At 32.3% G+C, this 21,826-nt stretch overlaps 4 protein-coding genes across 4 annotated transcripts; 3 read left to right on the top strand and 1 right to left on the bottom strand.

Annotated features, from left to right (window-relative positions):
* Positions 1–852: 852 nt before the first annotated feature.
* Positions 853–3,407, bottom strand: LOC149741769 (uncharacterized). Its single transcript, XM_089887770.1, has 5 exons — positions 3,390–3,407; positions 2,158–2,234; positions 2,044–2,102; positions 1,821–1,957; positions 853–1,136 (listed from the first exon to the last, which is right to left on the bottom strand). The coding sequence occupies exons 1-5, from the start codon at positions 3,405–3,407 to the stop codon at positions 924–926; spliced, it is 504 nt and encodes a 167-aa protein (XP_089743896.1). The 3' UTR covers positions 853–923.
* A 1,696-nt stretch (positions 3,408–5,103) lies between these two features.
* LOC149741768 (hsp70/Hsp90 co-chaperone CNS1 homolog) lies at positions 5,104–7,503 on the top strand. The gene has a single exon (XM_089892569.1). It carries the CDS (start codon positions 6,094–6,096, stop codon positions 7,276–7,278), a length of 1,185 nt encoding a protein of 394 aa, XP_089748695.1. The 5' UTR covers positions 5,104–6,093; the 3' UTR covers positions 7,279–7,503.
* Positions 7,504–8,550: 1,047 nt separating this feature from the next.
* On the top strand, positions 8,551–12,481 carry LOC149741767 (CDK-activating kinase assembly factor MAT1-like). The gene is made up of 3 exons (XM_089892583.1): positions 8,551–10,441; positions 10,517–10,694; positions 11,744–12,481. Exons 1-3 carry the CDS (start codon positions 10,243–10,245, stop codon positions 12,333–12,335), a joined length of 969 nt encoding a protein of 322 aa, XP_089748709.1. The 5' UTR covers positions 8,551–10,242; the 3' UTR covers positions 12,336–12,481.
* A 1,313-nt stretch (positions 12,482–13,794) lies between these two features.
* LOC149741766 (uncharacterized) lies at positions 13,795–16,150 on the top strand. Its single transcript, XM_089892595.1, has 3 exons — positions 13,795–14,019; positions 15,069–15,236; positions 15,304–16,150. Exons 1-3 carry the CDS (start codon positions 13,830–13,832, stop codon positions 15,591–15,593), a joined length of 648 nt encoding a protein of 215 aa, XP_089748721.1. The 5' UTR covers positions 13,795–13,829; the 3' UTR covers positions 15,594–16,150.
* The last annotated feature ends 5,676 nt before the right edge of the window (positions 16,151–21,826 follow it).

The raw sequence follows: 21,826 nt of genomic DNA, 5'->3' as shown, positions 1-21,826 counted from the left end.
AAAATTAGGTCTAAAGTCTAAACATTCTTTTTCTTGCCCTACTGCTATAGTTTTTAACATGTTATCTATACATTATATTATTGCATAACAATTGGTATTGTTTGAACGACAATGGGTAATGTTCGAACGCCAATGGATAAATCTTGTATCCTACAAATGTATATGAACTTGTAATAACAGAAAATTGATAATAACTACTGATAAAGTTTTTATTTTTGCTACAAATTGGGTATTACTACTCTGTTTTTGGCACAAGCCACTTCTTATAAATTATCACCAAGTTCAAATGACCAAACTTCGAATATATTTTTAAAATATTATCTTTTTATTATATCAGTATCTTATAGTATCTTATAGTTGAAAACCCTCTGAGGCAGTGGTTCTTAAACTGGGGGCCGTGTAACACTCGGAAGGGGGGCGCGTAAAAAAGTGTTATTACAGTGGTGTTCAAAAGGCTCAAATACGACGCACGCAAAAGTTAAATTAAAAAAGCAATCTTTTAAGCCTGATTTTAAACCTCTTACACATGCTAAATGATGAGGTGTCAATCCCTATTCTGACGCGAATAATCGCCCTGTGAATTACTATTATGTCTTAATTAATTGCCAGGCGAAACAATCGCTATTATGATGCTATGAACCCCTACTATTTCGTAACAAACAGTCTACCTGGCTAAGAAAAACAAGGCAAATACAGTATAAAGCAGGATGCACACTGGAAACAATTGCGGCTGCGGCCGGGAAATCCCCAGACAGTCTGCGGCGCTCTTGCGCGGCTGTCCGGGCGTATACGCACACCTGCAAGGTTTTTTGTGTCACCTCAAACATTTCCTCACAAAAAATCAACTTCATGTATTTTTTATCCTTTTTCAATTTTATTAAAACGAAATAAAAATAACATTAAAGGAAATACTCAGACAATAACTAAGTGGACTGTTGTGCAACATTAAGCTCCAAAATACAATCCGCAAAAAGAAGACTGCTTATTTCCTTCATGTACGCCTCCACAAGCTCTGCAGGTTTTTCTCTTAATTGTGCCACCACAAATTTACCAAAGTGGTCTAGTCTATCTAATTTCCTTTCCTGGAGTTCTGCAAGATGACTTGAGCTTTGCCTCAAATAACTTAGCATCTCTGTCTGCAAAACAAAAACATTACTAAGTTTGGTTTTTATTTATAATATCATGAACTAAAGCATATGCTTAACCCTTTGGACGTGCCCGGAGCCAGATGGCTAGATCCTATCACAAGTTACTTAATAGTCCTACTTTTTTAATAAACAGGAAGTGGATCATCCTTAAGACACAGCGAACTCTCCTAACACATTTCCAAGATGATTTTATAAGACTTTAAGTGATTTTGGTTATTGAATTTGTGTGTATTGTTGGTTTTATTGTAGTAATAACAGCCCATAAGTTATAGAAACCTCACTAAAGTCAATAAATTTTGGTTACACAGCAATTAGTTTGTGGTTTAGAATCGACATATCGAAGGTTTTTGTAATTTTTGTTCCTTTATGATTCAGGTAACTTTACAAATCATACATCAAAAGGAGGGTTTTTACATACTGATCAAGTTTGTAATACATTATATTTTAATATTTCTGTTCTTTTCTAAAATATTCAATAATCTAAGATTTATTATGACATCATCAATTTAATGATGAGTCATCAAAAAAATATGAATTTGAAGATAATTTCATACTGCACAAACTTCTTGAAGAAAGTTTTGGTCTAGCAAAATCCAATTAAGTGAGACCTGGTCAAAAAGTGAAAAATTACGAAAAACAATCTCGCACCTAAAGGGTTGAGTGTACGTGTACCTGTACTTTTTGTTTGTCTGTTTTCTTCCTTTTGCAACTTGGTTCTTCTGGTTGAGTTGCATTTGCAGGCATGTGTGCAGTAGCAGAATCAGAAGAAAAGGAATTATCTTCTCTGGTACTTTCAATGCTGGAATCCTCTTTAAATATTATAAAACAAAAATATAACTTCTTTCATGGTTACGAGCAACACAAAATTTTATACATAAACATTTTACATACTGACCAGGGTTGTCCAAAAAAGACTGAGTAGAACTACTGCCATCAGCAAAGTTGTCTACAGATCTACACAAACAGAAAGAACAATAAATATTTTTATTACCACATACCATTCACATACCCTCTATGCTTTATATAACTATCCAAAAAAGATAGTTGGTGGTAATACTGCCATCTCTCTGGTGGAAGGGTACCAGACTAGGGATGCACATTACAGAATAATTAGGTATTCTAGGATATCCTAGAATACTTTAATTCGAATCTAGAATTCCGAATCTAGAATTTCGAATCTTTTTATATTTATAGGAAAAAAAATTTTACCCACAAAAGTCAGTTTATTGACCCTTTCATAACAGCCTTGTTGGATCTTGACTTGTAAAATGATCAAAAATTGTACTATTGGGTAGTTTTTGCGTCATGAAACGTATAGAAGGCTATTAAAAGACGTTACGAAACGTTTACTCTCGAAAGTCCCACAAACACAAAAATATTTTTTTTCAAAATTAATAAGTTTCAAAAATTGTTAATATAGTATATGAGATGACGTGTAATGATGTCATTAAACAGAATACCGAATCCCATAATTAGATTCGAATACAAAAGGAATTGAAATATACTTACATTAGCAGTATTCTGCAACTTGTAGTTAACCTACCTAGTTTAACAGGCTGTGCTAGTTTATTTGCCAGGTAAACTTCATATATATAACGTTAAACCGATATTTTTGTTGTTTTTATCTCAAATTAAAGTCATATTGACTCCTGCCTGTTTTCTTTATGCTTATATCTCAGTGTTTTTTTACAAAACTAAAACTAGTTTTATGAGACAAAATCAAACTGTACGAAATATTCAAGGTTGTTTTATGAAACTATGAAACTAGTTTAATCGTTCGCACACGCAAACTAAAAAAAATTCGTCTGCTTTACTATGATTTAGCGAGCATTAAAAAGTAGCACCTTACTATTTCGCATTTTTTGACCTGTTCAAAATATTCTGTTTCTATTTTACATATTTTTTTAATATTTAAAAACAGTAATCAGCTTTGACGAGCGTTTTATAAAGTCGTGATAATATTAGAGTATACTAAACAGTTTAGTATACTCTGATAATACTGTCGAATAATTCTGTAACCTTATTTTCCTGTTTATCATTAAATGGGGGTCCGTAAAAAGAAAATTAAAAAAAGTCTCGTCTAACAAAGTGTCCCCCACCCTACTATATACTGATATAATAACAACTAACTCGAAATAATGATGCACGACACAATAGAAGATGTTATGTCACACCTGTTATATATTTCTTCGAAGTGTCTTCAATAAATAAAGTCATGATAGTACAAATTCATGGCATCACCCAAACTTTGTCATACATTTTGACTTAGGAAATGTTGGTTGGGCAGTATGTGACTTAGCGTCCCATCGTACCCCACCGTAATATGCGGATTATGCATGTATTGTGGCGGAGAATATTATATTTTCATAAACCTGAAATTCCGTCGATACTTTTGTATATACATATCGTCAAACATAGTTATATTATTTTTGAATTCCTTGTTATTGAGACGAATCATTTAACACGAACCCTTACCAAAGATGGGATACCTTTTTATTCTATTTTCTCGTCCGACTTGGTAGTAAGCAAAGAACATACGAAAAATTATAAAACCGCATCCTCACGACTCCCATTAGTCGTTGTTAATTGTTTAAAACACGATCAGGATATTTGGATATTACGAGCTAAAGGTGTCCCGTCTTTCCCCACAGTACTATATATTTTAGAAAATATCCGCAACCACGCGAAATAGAAATTTAATTTTTTGTCATAACTTGGTAAATATTAGATGTAGAATTAATTTTGAGGCACCGTTATAGAATGGTATTAATAAGACGTATAATATAAATGCAACCCTTTTCAATCTTGACCTATATTTAAAAAAATATCCGCAACCATCACGCGGAATAGAAATCACATTTTTGGTCATAACTTCGTAAATATTAAAAGTAGAATTAATTTTCAGGCACCGTTAGAAAGGTATTAATGAGACGTATAATATAAATGCGACCCTTTTTAATTTTGACCTACATTTAAAAAAATATCCGCAACCACGCGGAATAGAAATCACATTTTTGGTCATAACTTCGTAAAAATTAAAAGTAGAATTAATTTTTAGGCACCGTTAGAAAGGTATTGATGGGACGTATAATATAAATGCAACCCTTTTTAATTTTGACCTATATTTAAAAAAAATATCCGCAACCACGCGGAATAGAAATCACATTTTTGGTCATAACTTCGTAAATATTGGAGATAGAATTAATTTTTTGGGACCGTTAGAATGGTATTATTGGGACGAGTAATATAAGTGCAACCCTTTTTGATTTTGACCTATATTTTTAAAAATATCCGCAACCACGCGGTAATACTGCCGCTGCTGACAAGTGAAATTTTTGGTCTTAAAATGTTCCTTACGTCTCCCTAGTACTCGCTTTATAATTTTTTTTAAAAAGCTCGGGCGTACAAGTCGAAAATTAACTTTGAAAATGCTCGAAATCGTGCTGCGTCACCGTATTTTCCACACGAACTGTCAAATGTTCGATTATTACGTCATAGAATGCGTATAACCACCTATGATTTCTACGTTACAGATTACGTAATTTGTTTGTTTTTTGGATTTAGGGGTTAAAAGTAGGGGTTGTGGTTGGGTTAAGGGTTAGGGCTTGGGGTTTTCCCTAGCAGAAAACAGTGTGAAAACAAGATTATAACGTGCTGTACAAACGAAATATGTCACTACTGTGACCTAACATAGCGCTAGTGTGACGTAATAAATCGTTAACCTTAACGCAAGTCAGGCGAATTACGGTGACGATGCACGTTTTCGAGCATTTTCAAAGTTAGTTTTCGACACGAACGCCCGATTTTTTTCAAACAAAATTATACAGCGGGTATCAGGAAGACGTAAGGAACATTTTAAGACCAACATTTTCACTGGTCACCAGCGGCAGTATTACCACCACGCGCAACCCGCACATTTTAAAGGGACCCGAATAAACCACCGTAAACAGTACCACACTAATATTATACCGAGTAAGTGAGTGATATTTATACAACTAGTAGTAGCATTTGGTCAGCTGGGGAAACTGCAACCAAAAGGTTAATGAGATCCAGTTTAACATTTACCTATGTCTTGATGTGTTGCAGGCAACAAAGTAGGTATTATTGTTGCTATAATGGGTAACAATATCGACCCAACTTGTTATTTTGAAAAGGCTTCATTTGGAGTGTATACTGTGATTTTAAGTGGCATGGCTCTTTGTCATCTAGGATGTTACAGCCCTCATGTTGTTCCCGATGAGTACATGGGGTTTGTTGGATCTCTCTTTCGATTTGTGACATACACCCATCCCATGTTGATACAACTTATTTATCATGCTGCAGTTTTTGTTCACTTTGGTGAAGCTTTCCTTGCAATTAAAATGGCACGCCAAAAAAAGATAACAGATAGACTCACTCAGCTAAAATGGTTTGCACAAACTGTTTTTCTGGGAATTGGTTCACTACGTTTGTTAATGAGCTATGAATCACCTAGAAAAAAACATTAACAAACAGTTTATCAAGTATGTTTATATATATTATTCTGCTACTGCGTGGCTTTTATTTAACAATTTCCTTGTTATTGTTTAAATATATATATGTATAAATTGTGTTTGTTGCTTGTTATTTATTGTCCCAGGTACAAACTATTTTAATAAATGTTAGTATATAGTATATACTATGTATATACATATTAAACTTAATTACAAAATTTTGTTTTTACTTATTGTGTATGTTGTTATAAAAGTATACTCTATGTTTAAATAGATTTTTAGTTTCATAATTCTGATGTCTAGATAATCATGGATATATTACTAAACTTAAAAATGTAAAAACGGATTCACTGACTTTTTACTATATATTTACATATATATATATTTATTATTTATATTATATATATTTCTGCTTTTTATGTAATATTTTGTGATTTTAATAGGTGAAGCAGAGAGTTGATTTCATTTAAAACATGTGTGATAAAAAAACTTTAATGACTGATGCGGAAAGACATGCAATGATTGAAAATCTAAACAAAGAGACAGAAAAATATATTGCGGGTTTAAAAGAAAAAAATAAAGATTATAAATATGTTGATGACACCGATGTTTTATCATATCACCCCGCTTTTATTAATGAACAACCAACTCAAGAAGAAATCGATAATAATCCATTACTAAGCGGTTTGCAGCAAATAAAGTATGACCTAAATGATACACCCTATGAAAAAGCTATGACATTAAAAGAAGATGGAAACTTTCAGTTTAAGTTTAAAAAGTACAAGTTTGCTTGCGCTGCTTACACTGAAGCCATAAAGACAAAATGTGACAACAAAGAACTAATGAACATCCTGTTTACAAATAGGGCTGCTGCCAACTATCATCTTCAAAATTATAGATCTGCATTACTTGATGCAACTGAAGCAGTAAAATTGAATCCCAAGCGCATTAAATCATTACTGAGGTGTGCACAGTGTTGCGAGGCAGTTAAACGATACCACGATGCAGTTAAGTGGTGTCAAGTTATTTTAAGTTTGGAAGATGACCATAAAACTGCCATTAAAATCCTAAATGATTCATTACGACATATTAAAGTTCAGGAAAGGGATCAAAGAAAAATTGCCCTGGCCAAGGAGAAAAAAATAAAAGAAAATGCTACCCTTTTAGCAGCAATAAAATCAAGAAATGTGTATTTGGAAAAGGTCATAGAAAATTCTAGTGAAGATGAAAATGATGAATTGCACAAAGATAATCTTATGCTGTCTAGTTTGGAAGTTAGTGGACCAAACATTAAAAGTAAAGTGCATTTAAATGAAACCGGAAACCTGGTGTGGCCAGTTCTGTTCGTATACCCAGAGTATGAAACCACTGATTTTATTGAAGCTTTTGATGAACAAACTATGTTTTTGGATCATATGTCAGTGATGTTTGAAGACAAAGTTAACTGGGACAAATTTAACCACTACACTCTTCCCAACCTTGAGGTGTTTTTTGAGGATTCTGCAAGTGTTTTGCATAAAGTTTCAACAGAGAGTACTTTGCTAGCTGCAATCACAAGACCTGGATATATTGTAAAGGCAGGAACACCTTCATTTATAGTTTTATCACGGGCATCCCAGTTTTACCAACAGTTTTTAGCGAAGTATAAATTTTGTTAGGATTTCGACCATGTTGTTAAAGTTGAATGGTGGAATATTACTTTTGTAATTGGTCATGCAAACCTTTGGTAGTTCAACAATTATTTATGTTGTCATTTGTAAAACTGTTTGCAAAATAAGAATCGTTGATAACTTAATATTATTACCGGACACCAGTACCACATGCCATATGCGATATTGTATATAGTCAAGTGGGGTAATAAAAGACAAAATTCACAAAAAAAAGATTATTATTTCCCAAGTAATGCATTAAAGTGTCTTTTTTTAGTCTGGAAGATCAATAGTTATTATCATACATTGATGTCTAGAAAACATTGTAAGATTTATACGATTGCTTCAAATTATGTTTTAAATTTTGTACTGTTTTTTGTTTCCCTGACTTTAGGGTAAAAAAACATTTGCGGGCAATTAAAACACTATTTTCAAAAGCAACTTAACCCAAAGAAGAAAAAATATTACCAATGGAACTACAGGGTAGGGTAGGCAAATAATACAAATATTATTCATATATTCAACTTATACATTACTCAGTTAAATTTTCTCAGAAGCATCAAATTTTCCTCAAAGAAAATGCATTTTAACGGCCTTCTCTTTTCTCTTATATTTTATTATTGTTACTCCTTACCCAACTGCTTACACTTAAATAAGCTTACCCACAAATAACATTTATTAGTCACAAAGCCCATAGGTTGCCTAACCCAGTGCTTTTCAACCAGTATGCACCGAAATATTCATGGGGTGCAAGTCGAGCAACCAATCAGTTACTTTTTACAAAAAGTTTCCTTAAGCCAGTGGCGAATCGCATGTACCCCGTCAACCGAGCAGCCACAGGGGGCTCAGGCGAATAAGGAGCCAACTGTAATACCCGATAGAAAACAGGTGTTTTTAATTTGTATGCACAAATATGTTAAAACAATAAATAGTTGTTTATGATAAAATACTTAAATGGTGATAAGTATAATGAACTGGTAAAAAAACTGAAATAAAAAGTTAAAAACATAAAAAAAACAGTTGCATATTTCCTCAATAAGGAAATTTTTGGGTAGAAAAACAAGAGAAGATGATAAGAAATGTTTGCAAAAATGAAAATGTATACGCAGCAAGCTGCTTAAATGTATAACAAATACTGCATTCATATAAGATTTAGCAAAAAAAAAACTCACAATAAAAAGATTATCAAATCCCAAAAAAATATCATTTTTTTATTTTTTAGTTTGCTTTAGTACTTCGTGTTTTGCCAAAAAAAGAATTACCGCACAGAATAAAAGTTAAAAAGAAAAATAAGCAAAATAAAGTTTTTACCCACAAAAGCTGTTTGTAAGAAAAAAGTTTTTAGCACACTGAGGGGTTTTCTTTCCTAATCCCAAGTACACCATTGTTTTTTATTACCCAACTTGACCAATGTATAATATATATAGTAAAGTGAGCTAATAAAAAATAATGGGCTACTTGGGGTAAGAAAGGACAACACCCCTAGCCCGCTAAAAAATCATTTTATCTCAAACAGCTTTTGTGGGTTAAAAAGGACATTTATTTGGCTTATTTTTTATCCTAACTGTCATTCTAGGTGGTAATTATTTTTTCGGTAAAACACAAATTCCTAAATCAAACAAAAAATTGACAAAAAAAACTTTTTACGTGAGAAGGCCTTTCGTGATAAATTTATTATGACTGCAGGTATTTGCTACATATTTAAGTACCTTGCTGCTGGTATATTTTAATTTTAATCTTTACAAACTTTTCATACTTTTTTCTCTGTCTTTTTTTACTCCAAATTCGCCTTATGGGAAGGGGTAAAAAACAACAACTGTGTTTTTTTTCTGTTTTTGTTTTTTCTACCCCAACCAATATTAACTTTGTAGTAAAATTAATTTTAAAGTTATGTATGTAAATTGTTTTAAATTACTAAATGGTTTAATTGATTTTAAAGGTAATCAAGTATCAAAAACAGATGTTTTACAGCTTTGCCCACATTTTTTGATGATGTAATTTATGTTTTAGGTTAAGGCTGTTTAGTTACAGGTCATTTTTATGATTATGTTGCTGAATTTAGTTTAGATAAAGTTAAGATGTCATTTAGATTTTCAAAAGCCTTTATAATTTAGTTAAATCACGTGTAATGCTCTGGTTACTTCTGGTGCTTTATATAGGTTATGAAACTTATGGGCATTGTTTTTAGTCTAATAAATGTTATTTGCCAGTAAGCTTATGTTTAATAGGAAGTAGTGAAGTAAAAATGATAAATTATAAAATAAAAGAGAAGCTTCGGAACAAGGCTGTTAAAAGTATGTAGGAGATATTTTGCTTTTGTGAAAAAATGAGAAAAAGTTGAGGTTTCTGAGAAAATATAGACTGCATAATAGCCAAGTTGTATGACTAATATTTGTATTATAACCCTGTACTTCCATAATTATTTTTTTTCTTTTTTAGATTAAGTTAAGTTGCTTTTGAAATAATTGTTTTTTATTGCCCCGCAAATGATTTTTTTACCCCAAATCCTGGGGAATAAAGAACAGCACAAAATTTCGAACAAAATTTTAAGTAATCACTAATCATAGAAATCCTACAATCTTTTTTGGACATCAAGATATGATGAATACTGTTCCTCCAGACTAAAAATATTTCTTTTTTAGTTGATTACTTGGGAGAAAATCCAAACTCCAAAGTTTATGTTTTCTGTTTTTTATTACCCCACTTAACTATATATATATAACTTTTTATTCTTTTATTCCTATGTTTTCTAAAATATTGCTTTGTGTTACAAATTTGATCATATCTAATTATCTAATATGTTTTCCATTTTTTAATCAATTTCTTGTTCATTTTCTATTTACTGGGGTTTTGCTAAAATAAGGGTTTACAATATTGACAAAAATAATCTGTCATTTTGTAGTCATCAAACTATGTTTATTTACAGTCATTTTTATTTATCAACATAGATTGTATCATTACTGCTTGCTTAGAATGGATGAGTTATCCTGTCCGAGATGTCGTATGACCAAATATCGAAATCCTTCACTTCGTTTATTAATTAACACATGTGGCCATGCTCTCTGTGAGGCATGTGTTGAACTTACATTCACCAGGGAGTCTGCCCCATGTCCAGAGTGTGGTAGAACGCTAAGAAAAATTGGTTTTCGAGTTCAGTTATTTGAAGACACACGTATGTATCATATAGTTCATGTTTTATATTTTAGAAGATAATTTATACTGATTAGTAACTTAAATGCATTTTTAGAGGTGGACAAAGAAGTTGATATTCGAAAGAGTGTTTTGAAAATATACAACAAGCAGGAGTCCGACTTTACCAATTTAGATGACTACAATGATTACCTTGAAGAAATAGAAAATATTGTTTTTAACTTGGAGAGTGGAATAAATGAAAAGGAAACTAGAGAAAAAATGGCAGAATATAAGTAAATATATTTTTCTATATTTGTAAATTGAACAGGAAGTTATTAATATTTCTATTTTTGATAATAATGATTACTTTAAATCCTGTTACTGACTCAACAGGTCAACTCAAAAGTAGGAACTAGTAACATAAGTATCTTTGGCAATCTAAGCTCAAAGTTTTACTTCATGGGGTGACTGGCCATAGAGACGCCTAAGTTTTAAAAATTCCGGGTACCTCGTACTGAAAATAAATATTCTGTATTAATTACCAGGAATGTATAAAAGATAATGCCAGCTCACGTTAAACTGTGTTCGGCCTTTTTATCAATTGAAGACACATGTGTTCTAGGGCTAATTAATTACTCACAAAGTAATATGCATGGTAACTCCGCCATGCGATGATAAAGCAAGTTACATTCTTTCATTTAAATGTTGCTGCTGCAACCAGTTCATGTTCGTTTGCCACACATAGTAAGCTAATATAATATTGGTTTGTATGGCACGTAATATAACAATCCCTTTTACTGCGCAATTAATACCGTAAGTGTATTACGCCCTAGCAGTGCTATGTCACAATGGACAATGTCACTTTCCCGGATGAATTCCCGATTTATGAGAATATAAAGCTGGTTGATTGGTCGGAACTTTATATGTTGATTAATTATTGCGCAACCAACTGTTACGCAATCGGTGAATCATGTTGGGACTCACATGCCAGCCGCTCACTGCCAGCAATTTTTAAAGAATTCGACTAATGCGACATTAAAAATAGGCACTGTTTACACTTTTGATTACAATATGACTGTGTTTAAAAGGCTATACATTTGTTAAATTTTATTTAAGGGTTAATGTTGTTGGGATAATTCCTATTTAGCAATAATCTATAGTTGGCAAATTATGCGAAACGTTTTTCTATTTCTGGTGCATATAAACCGAGCACCTGAGGACAAAAAGTGTTTTCTGTAGCTTCATTAGTGTAGTCATAACTAAGTGCCCTTTTATTAAAGCTTGTTTCTTTTTTTGATTAAATACTAGTATAATTTACTTGATTTATTTGTTAATTCATTAGAAAAGAGAATGAAACAATAATTCGAAAGAACCAGATCTACCTTCATCAGCAACGAAAGTTTTTCAAAGAAGCAATGGAACAGGAAGAAAGAGAAAAACAGCTTCGTGCTATCATGCAAAACAAACTTGACCAAGAAACCGAATCCAATCGGAAGAGAAATCATGAAGAATTGATCAAAGATCTTACGACAAATACAAATATGTCATCAAAGGAAGTACTTGAAAAGCACAAGCGTCTGAAACTTAATGAAGAACAGTCACGTCTAGTAAAAGAATCACTGAAAGAAAAGATCGCAGTTGGTGGTTTTAATAACTTAGTCAGTGGCAGCAACGTTAACTCTATACCGCCACCTGCTGTTGAGATGCCTTCTTCTGCTTATGTTTTTCAACCATTGGTCATAGAACTCTTTGGACCAGAAATGCCTAACAAACAAAAAATGCTTGATTTAGGTTATATGGGCCATGTAAGGCAAGCAACATCACGTGACATTGGTGGTGGTTATGGTAGTTTATTGACTTGTAAAAAGGCTCTTAATGAAGCTTTTAGTGGACTGTTTTTTAATCCAGAAAGTATAGCCTCTCAAGTAATGTAGATAAAATGTTTCAATAAATGTGGTTGTTTGGTTGTGTTTAGTTATCTTTTTATACACATTGTAACAAGCATGTGACCGATTAGTTATTATTTGCAATTAACGGTGACAATAAAAATAAACAACATTTGTCACCCGGGTGAACCAAACATCTGCGAAACTATTGGTGATTCAAACTCGCCAACTAAAATGTTTCGGCAGTTTTAATATAACGTGCAGTTTATTGGACCGTGAGGTTTTTAAAAAAGTTCCGGTCTTCCGCCACCCTACTACATAATCCAAAACCGGTCATATAGTAGGAATTGGAAAGATAGGACACCTTTTTATTATACTTCCTCGTCGCATGCTGGGTGGAAAACAAACATTATTTAAAGAACCATAAAACCGTATTCTTACGACTCCTATTAGCCGTCGATTTTTTAAAACGATCAGGATATTTAGATATTATGTGGTAAGGGTGTCCCATATTCTCCTACCCCGCTATATATTTTAATTTTTCGAAATTTGGATCAGGTTTAAGTGTCCCTCGCCCATATACTATAACAACTGTTTTGTTTATCATCTAATCTAATGTGTATCGTTAAAAAAAAAAGATTTTAAAAAGTGAACTGTCTCTTTGCGCGCCATCTTGCCTAAAATACACCTTCTTTTTCCGGAAAATGGGTAGCCAGTGTTTTTTTTGCGCAATATGTGAAAAAGTATGCTTGTTTAAATTCTGCACATTTGGATTTGTTTACATGTTCAACGTTAAACATCATAACGTCATATATAGGAGGGTGGGGAAGATGGGACATTTAAGCACATGTTGCCCAATATTTCCAAAACCAACATACATGGCGTTTTTGGGGTGACATCACAAATTAGTACTAATATTCTTTTATTAATTTACAACAACTCAAAAAATATATTTTAAATACACAAGGAGCTTTTTAGCGATTCGCACAACAGGTGAAATTTTACAAATTCGAAAACACACAAGGTAAGACGGGACAGTTTAAATCATTGAAGCGTTGTCTACTATTAAAGGTATAGTAATACAAATTCATCGTCTCATCCAAGAACCGTGATACATTTTATCTTATCTTACCTACTATAAGGTATGAAATATAAATCTCTTGCAGTTTGTTGTACACAGATAAGGTTATTACTACACAAAACATTGCCAACCGTGAGAACTGCTCAAAACAAGTCGTGTTAATAATTAATCTGTAAAAATCTTTCGTATTGTTGCTATGCTGATTGTATAATAATTAATAAAGCCAGAAATGATAAATATATTTAACTTTCAGATTGTTGTATATTTAATCATCAACATGCTTTCTTACGTATTTACCTAATAAAAATAACCAAGAATACTCTTAAGTATTAACCATATCACGTGGTAACTATACCACACTGTGTAAACAATTCGTACCAGGTTGATTGATCAGTCTGATCACTGCACACTGCCATTTATTTATAAAAGAGATCGTGTTTTGTGTGTTGTATTGATCTGAGATGGAATTCGAACACTTATGTTATATTTCGTGTTTGGTGGGAGTTGTCAGCTTAATATTTGATATTTTTGTAACTGCTACATCTGGTTGGTTAAACATAAGTGTTGAATACCAAAACAAGAAACTTCATTTTACTGTTGGTGCCTTCGATCTTTACGATGTGGACGAAAAAAACAATATGGCTATTAAAGGTAATTTCTGCAGTTTTGTAACTGTTTTAATATATAATTATACACACATCGCGTAATCACACCAGTAAAGTCTAAATTGAACAAAATATTTACTTAGTGTTTAAATGACAGAACAAAACTTCTACTGTTTATTGCATATAGTAGGGTGGGGTAAAGTAGGGTATTTTTTACTGACCCATATTTAATTAAGTAAAAAAATGTTACAGAATAATTCGACACTATTCTGACAACTATTCAAGAATTTTAAGGTATCCCGCTTTACCCCGCCTATATATCAAGGTGTACGAATCGCTAAATTACCCATCGTGTGTTTTAATATAGCAGGGTGGGGGAAGATGAGACACCTTTGGCACATAATATCCAAATATTCTGTAGATGCTTTTAACCAGTGCTCTTTAACCTTTTTTGGGTTGGTGAACCCCTAAAATTGTTGTGACGAACTCATGCACCCCTGATTGCGTAAAACTAATGACGTCATCAACAAGAAATGGGTTCAAGAATAAGTTCCTGCTTAGTCGAAAAGCATCGCTAATCAAAATCATTAGGAAGGTGGTTTGCGGTTAAAGAGAAGACTAGTTTTGCAATTTCCAGTGATACAAGATATAGAATTCATATAAAAAAAAACTGTAGGAAAGTGGCTAAATTTGTTAAAAATGTACAAAACTGAATATTATTGCTGAAAATTTTTGAAGTTTGTGGTGCACTCTTGTATACCATTTTGCACTGGTGCACCCCAGGCATATTTTGCACACCGGTTGAAGAGCACTGCTTTAAACAATTAACAGCGGTCTATGGTAATTGTAAGGATACGGTATATAATTCTGAAAATGTTCTTTGTTTACTACCAAATTGAACGAGAAAATAGAATGAACAGAGGTCCTATCTTTCCCCACCCTACTATATATAAATGTTAATAGTACAAATTCATGGTATCACCCCAAACGTGTCATATACATTTTGATTTTTGAAATAGCAGGCAGTGTTTCAAGTGTCCCTCTTTCTCTCCCTACGAAACAAACAACTCACTTTTCTAATTACGTTCTTTCTAGTTGTACAAAACGAAGGAATTACTACATTACAAGCCATGCTCGTATTGAGCATTCTCGCACTTGTTTTCGCAATTATCTGCCAAGGTTTAGTTGTCGCCAAGAAACAAGTTTTAATATTCGGACCCAGAGGATTACTGATAATGGTTGAGTTTCTATACATACTAACAGGTATGAAATTGCACTCTGTTCACAGTCTGCAAAATTCTACTTTCTAACTAATTTTCGATATCTACAGGATTTTTTCTTCTGGTTGGTTTGTCAGTTTACACTGACTATTGGTCAAGCAACAAGCTCTACTACGTCTCAGCCCAACACCCGATGAAAACATCTTACAACTACTCGTACTACCTCTGCTGGGTGTTCACCATAATATTTACGTTATATTCAGTTGCATTCACAGTGTACATGAACCTTATGGTCAAAATTTCTTATCGAAGTCGTTCCTCTGCTGCAAATACGTCTAATACATTACCAGAAAAAGACGAAACGACCGCACCATATGACCTGCCCGATTCTTCAGTTTAGCTTTTATTAATCTTCTGTAATGTAACTATATTTCGTGCTCTCTGTTAACCAAGTATTTCTTTATTCTACTATAATTGGTTACGTTGACTTCGGCGTTAATATCAATCTTACCTAGACAAACCAATTCCATTTAACGCGTAATAATGACATCTTATAGCATGTACATAAATCTTAATAACAAGATGTTACTTTTTTAGACTTTTCTGGTTTATAGTTTTAAATTCTTTGCATGATCATATCTACATGTATAATTCTCGTATTTAGTCTTAGATGATTTGACTGGAGTCTAATCGTAAAATATAGTGGAGTGGGGTAAAGTGGGACACTTTATTTTATATTCTTCTACGGACCCCACTTGTTGATAAACAAAAGTATAAATATATTATTCACAATATTATTACAATTTATTTACAATATTATTCGACAGTATCCTCATGCGTATAAAATATTTTTTCACTGCGTATAAAATATTTTTTCAGCGGGTAAATAAGTCGTAATATAGTAAGGTCCTAATATTAAATGCTCGCGAATCGAATTAAACCATTGAAAATTCGCTATCACCTAATTAGAATTTGTAACCAAACGATAGAAGTTATGTTTGTTCTGATGTATACTATGGACTTTTTAATCACACAGAAAAAAGTCTCATGAAGAGCCATCGGTTTCATATTTTCGAGCCCCCTAATGCATGTGCTGTGGACAAACTTATTTTCAGTGATTAAAGTAAAACGTGGTCTCCTGTATTTACCAACAGGGTTGTAGAAAACAAGAATTCAACAAAACAGAACAAATAACTCGTAAAAATACCTCGTTAAAACATCTTTGAAAACATCAGACATAGTTTTAAATATCATCAAGAAGATTTGCTTGATTTTCATCAAAAGGAAGTAATGTTTCGCCACTTGAATATTCCATAGGTTCTATGAATCAAATCTCAATTAAAACCATAAAAATATACATTTTTACCTATAAAGTTTAGTAGAAAAAAGTGGTAAAATGATCATTAATTTTTTCAATTTTAAATTTTCATACAGATTTGGTTAGTTTGTTCATATATATCACATCAGTTTGCGTATAGTACCAAATAATACAACAACTAAAATCAAAGATAATGCAAGCCTGTAGGCTATATACCACAGTGACCATTTTAGCTACTTTGTAAAAAAATCTGTTCTGGTACACCTACAAAGCGCTTTCAAATCTAAAAATGCTGGGTCGTACCAACAGACGCCCGGTAAAGGGCACGATATGACCATGAGTTTCAAACAAGTAGGCTAAACCATATCGGACAGTAACGGCAACAATGGTTTACTCCAGGTTTAGTTTTCTGTCTCATGTAAGGAAACAGAAGCATAACTGGTGCAATGGAAAATTCCTCAATCGTGTTGCGTTAAATATATAGCAGGATGGGGTAAGATGGGATGTGTTTTTATATCGTTAGCGGTTAAAACTATACATGTAAAATAACCAACGGTTTAATTAGTAGCATATAGCATAGTGGGGGAAGATGGGGCTTACACGTTTTAGATGACGTCACAATTGTGACGTCAATTTTTTTCATGACGTCACATTTTCCATGACGTCACAATTTTTATGACGTCGACACGTTTTAGTTGACGTCACATTTTTCGTGGCGTCACATTTTCCGTGACGTCACATTTTTCTTGACGTCACAATTTCTGTGACGTCATAATTTTCGTGACGTCACATTTTTCATGACGTCACAATTTCTGTGACGTCATAATTTTCGTGACGTCACTTTTTCATAACGTCGCAATTTCTGTGACGTCACATTTTTCGTGACGTCACATTTTCCGTGACGTCATAATTTCTGTGACGTCACACTTTTCGTGACGTCATATTTTTCATGACGTCACAATTTTCGTGACGTCACATTTTTCATGACGTCACAATTTCTGTGACTTCACAATTTTCGTGACGTCATGATTTCTGTGACGTCACATTTTTATGACGTCACATTTTTCGTGACGTCATAATTTCTGTGACGTCACATTTTTCGTGACGTCATAATTTCTGTGACGTCACATTTTTCATGACGTCACAATTTTCGTGACGTCACATTTTTCGTGACGTCATAATTTCTGTGACGTCACATTTTTCGTGACGTCATAATTTCTGTGACGTCACATTTTTCATGACGTCACAATTTTCGTGACGTCACATTTTTCATGACGTCACAATTTCTGTGACTTCACAATTTTCGTGACGTCATGATTTCTGTGACGTCACATTTTTATGACGTCACATTTTTCGTTACGTCATAATTTCTGTGACGTCACATTTTTCGTGACGTCATAATTTCTGTGACGTCACATTTTTATGACGTCACATTTTTATGACGTCACATTGTTCGTGACGTCACATTTTCCGTGACGTCACAATTTTCGTGACGTCACATTTTCCGTGACGTCACATTTTCCGTGACGTCACAATTTTCGTGACGTCACATTTTTATGACGTCAACACGTTTTAGATAACGTCACACTTTTGTGACGTCACATTTTCCGTGACGTCACATTTTTCATGACGTCACAATTTCTGTGACGTAACATTTTTTATGACGTCATATTTTTCGTGACGTTACAGTTTTCGTGACGTCACATTTTTCGTGACATCGTATTCTTCGTGACGTCACATTTTTTGTGACGTCACATTTTTTGTGTCGTTGCATTTTCTGTGACCTGAATTATGTGATTGTTAAAACATAGCCCTGAATTTCGTGCTTGTTAAAAACACATTGTAAAAGATAGGCGCACAGTGATTTTAGGAGGTTTTAGCTGTTTATTTTAAAAACTACACTAACTATTCCACTTTATTAGGCCAGTTTAGTTTTTGGTAGGTTAACGCTTACACTTTAGCGCTTGTTTAGGAAAATTAATTATTTTATAAATTTAATTAAAAACGTTCAAACAAACGGTTTATTAGAAATATATATATGTTTTGAAATATTTATTTTTCCCTATAAACTTAATTAAATCAAAAAAACAAAGAAAAACTACCTAAAACGCGCTGGCTTTCATTGACTACTATAGTAAACGGGAACGAGTCGTGAAAAAGAGAGCGTGATCATGCTCTCTCTTTTACAGATATTAGAGATGCGCGTTCTGTTCTTTTTTGTTTCTGTGGTTCTACCCAAAGTTAGTATAGACCAAGTTAGGAAACGGCGGTCGTGTCCGCCATTACGGAGCCCACAGAGCTTGAATCGCCTATACAAATGCATGGTCGGCATGTGTTCATTGTTCGTTCAGTTCTTGTAAGCGATACGAAGCTAGAAAACACGTATAGCGGTTGTTTTAACATTTGAAATATAATTTCCACTATAAATTTTGTTATATAATATTAAATCTAGGAATTAATGTGGAGTAAATTAATATTTTGACTGGTTTTCGGCGTACAGTGTGGTTTAACAGGGTACTTTACGTACCAAGGTGATCCTAGAATACAGATATTCTAGCGGCCATTTTCGATAACTTCTACTGGTGCCACCAACCTAAAATTTGGACACTGTACTAACTAGACCCCAGCGGTACCGATTCTGAAATCAAAAATTGAAAATTCGAAAAAATATTAATTATGAATATTAATATTCGTCATAAAAACATACTTATAAATTTTTCGCACGCACCAGCTTTAAATATATTGTAGCGCTACTTAATAGCTACAAAATGAAACATTTTTTTCTTCAAAAAAATGGGGGCTTGGGTATGAAATATTAAAAAGTATGACCATAACTTGAATCATATAAATATTAAATTTTCAATTTTTTTTGCAAAAATATAACTTCCGCATACATCTATGTTGGTCACTAACATACCATTTCCATTAAAAAAATAATTAATTTTAATTTTTTTTTAATTATGAATATTAATATTCGTCATAAAAACATATTTATAGAATTTTCGCACGCACCAGCTTGGAATATGTTATAGCGCTACGTAATAGCTACAAAATGAAACATTAATTTTTTCAAAAAAATGGGGGCTTGGGTTCAGAATACAGACAAGTATGAGTCAAATATCTCAAATCATATGAATATTAAATTTTCTAAAAATATTCGCGAAAATATAACTCACGCATACATCTGTGTAGGTCACTAACATATTTTTCCCATTAAAAAAATAATTAATTTTAATTTTTTTTTTAATTATGAATATTAATATTCGTCATAAAAACATATTTATAGAATTTTCGCACGCACCAGCTTTAAATATGTTATAGCGCTACGTATTAGCTACAAAATGAAACATTAATTTCTTCAAAAAAATGGGGGCTTGGGTTCAGAATACAAACAAGTATGGTCATAACTCAAATCATATAAATATCAAATTTTCGATTTTTTTGCGAAAATATAACTTACGCACATATCTATGTAGGTCACTAACATATCATTCCCATTAAAAAAATAATTAATTTTATTTATTTTTTAATTATGAATATTAATATTCGTCATAAAAACATATTTATAGGATTTTCGCACGAACCAGCTTCGAATATGTTATAGCGCTCCGTATTAGCTACAAAATGAAACTTTCATTTCTTCAAAAAAATGCGGGCTTGGGTTCAGAATACAGACAAGTATGAGTCATAACTCAAATCATATAAATATCAAATTTTCGATTTTTTTGCGAAAATATAACTTACGCACATATCTATGTAGGTCACTAACATATCATTCCCATTAAAAAAATAATTAATTTTATTTATTTTTTAATTATGAATATTAATATTCGTCATAAAAACATATTTATAGAATTTTCGCACGAACCAGCTTCGAATATGTTATAGCGCTCCGTATTAGCTACAAAATGAAACTTTCATTTCTTCAAAAAAATGCGGGCTTGGGTTCAGAATACAGACAAGTATGAGTCATAACTATAATTCCTTGTTCATATATTTTATTTGCACGAACGCAAAAATTATACATATAATAAAAAATAATATAATAAACAGTAAATACGTACATTCAAATGTGATGCTTTGAATTTAAATAAAGTCTTCGACTGCCGCACCATTTACTTTATCCTATCCGTACGTAAGTATAGAAATATCGAGAATTTAATTTATTTGTTTCAATTAATACAGAAGGTTTTTTGTTCTTGAAGCCTCTAAGATTAGGGTTTATTCTTTAATACGATGCAGAATTAATAGAAGTACGATGCAGAATTAATAGAAGAGTAAAATGTGGGGTTCTCGATGTTTCTATACTTACGTACGGATAGGATAAAGTAAATGGTGCGGCAGTCGAAGACTTTATTTAAATTCAAAGCATCACATTTGAATGTACGTATTTACTGTTTATTATATTATTTTTTATTATATGTATAATTTTTGCGTTCGTGCAAATAAAATATATGAACCATGAATTATAGTTATGACTCATACTTGTCTGTATTCTGAACCCAAGCCCGCATTTTTTTTGAAGAAATGAAAGTTTCATTTTGTAGCTAATACCTAGCGCTATAACATATTCGAAGCTGGTTCGTGCGAAAATTCTATAAATATGTTTTTATGACGAATATTAATATTCATAATTAAAAAATAAATAAAATTAATTATTTTTTTAATGGGAATGATATGTTAGTGACCTACATAGATATGTGCGTAAGTTATATTTTCGCAAAAAAATCGAAAATTTGATATTTATATGATTTGAGTTATGACCATACTTGTTTGTATTCTGAACCCAAGCCCCCATTTTTTTGAAGAAATTAATGTTTCATTTTGTAGCTAATACGTAGCGCTATAACATATTTAAAGCTGGTGCGTGCGAAAATTTTATAAATATGTTTTTATGACGAATATTAATATTCATAATTAAAAAATAAATAAAATTAATTATTTTTTTAATGGGAATGATATGTTAGTGACCTACATAGATATGTGCGTAAGTTATATTTTCGCAAAAAAAATCGAAAATTTGATATTTATATGATTTGAGTTATGACCATACTTGTTTGTATTCTGAACCCAAGCCCCCATTTTTTTGAAGAAATTAATGTTTCATTTTGTAGCTAATACGTAGCGCTATAACATATTTAAAGCTGGTGCGTGCGAAAATTCTATAAATATGTTTTTATGACGAATATTAATATTCATAATTAAAAAAAAATTAAAATTAATTATTTTTTTAATGGGAAAAATATGTTAGTGACCTACACAGATGTATGCGTGAGTTATATTTTCGCGAATATTTTTAGAAAATTTAATATTCA

This window comes from Ciona robusta, chromosome 1 (genome assembly GCF_009617815.1).
Source record: "Ciona robusta chromosome 1, ASM961781v2".
NCBI classification, from domain to species: Eukaryota; Metazoa; Chordata; class Ascidiacea; order Phlebobranchia; family Cionidae; genus Ciona; species Ciona robusta.
Note: the sequence above shows the minus strand (reverse complement) of the source record. Positions and strands in the feature narration are given on the sequence as shown.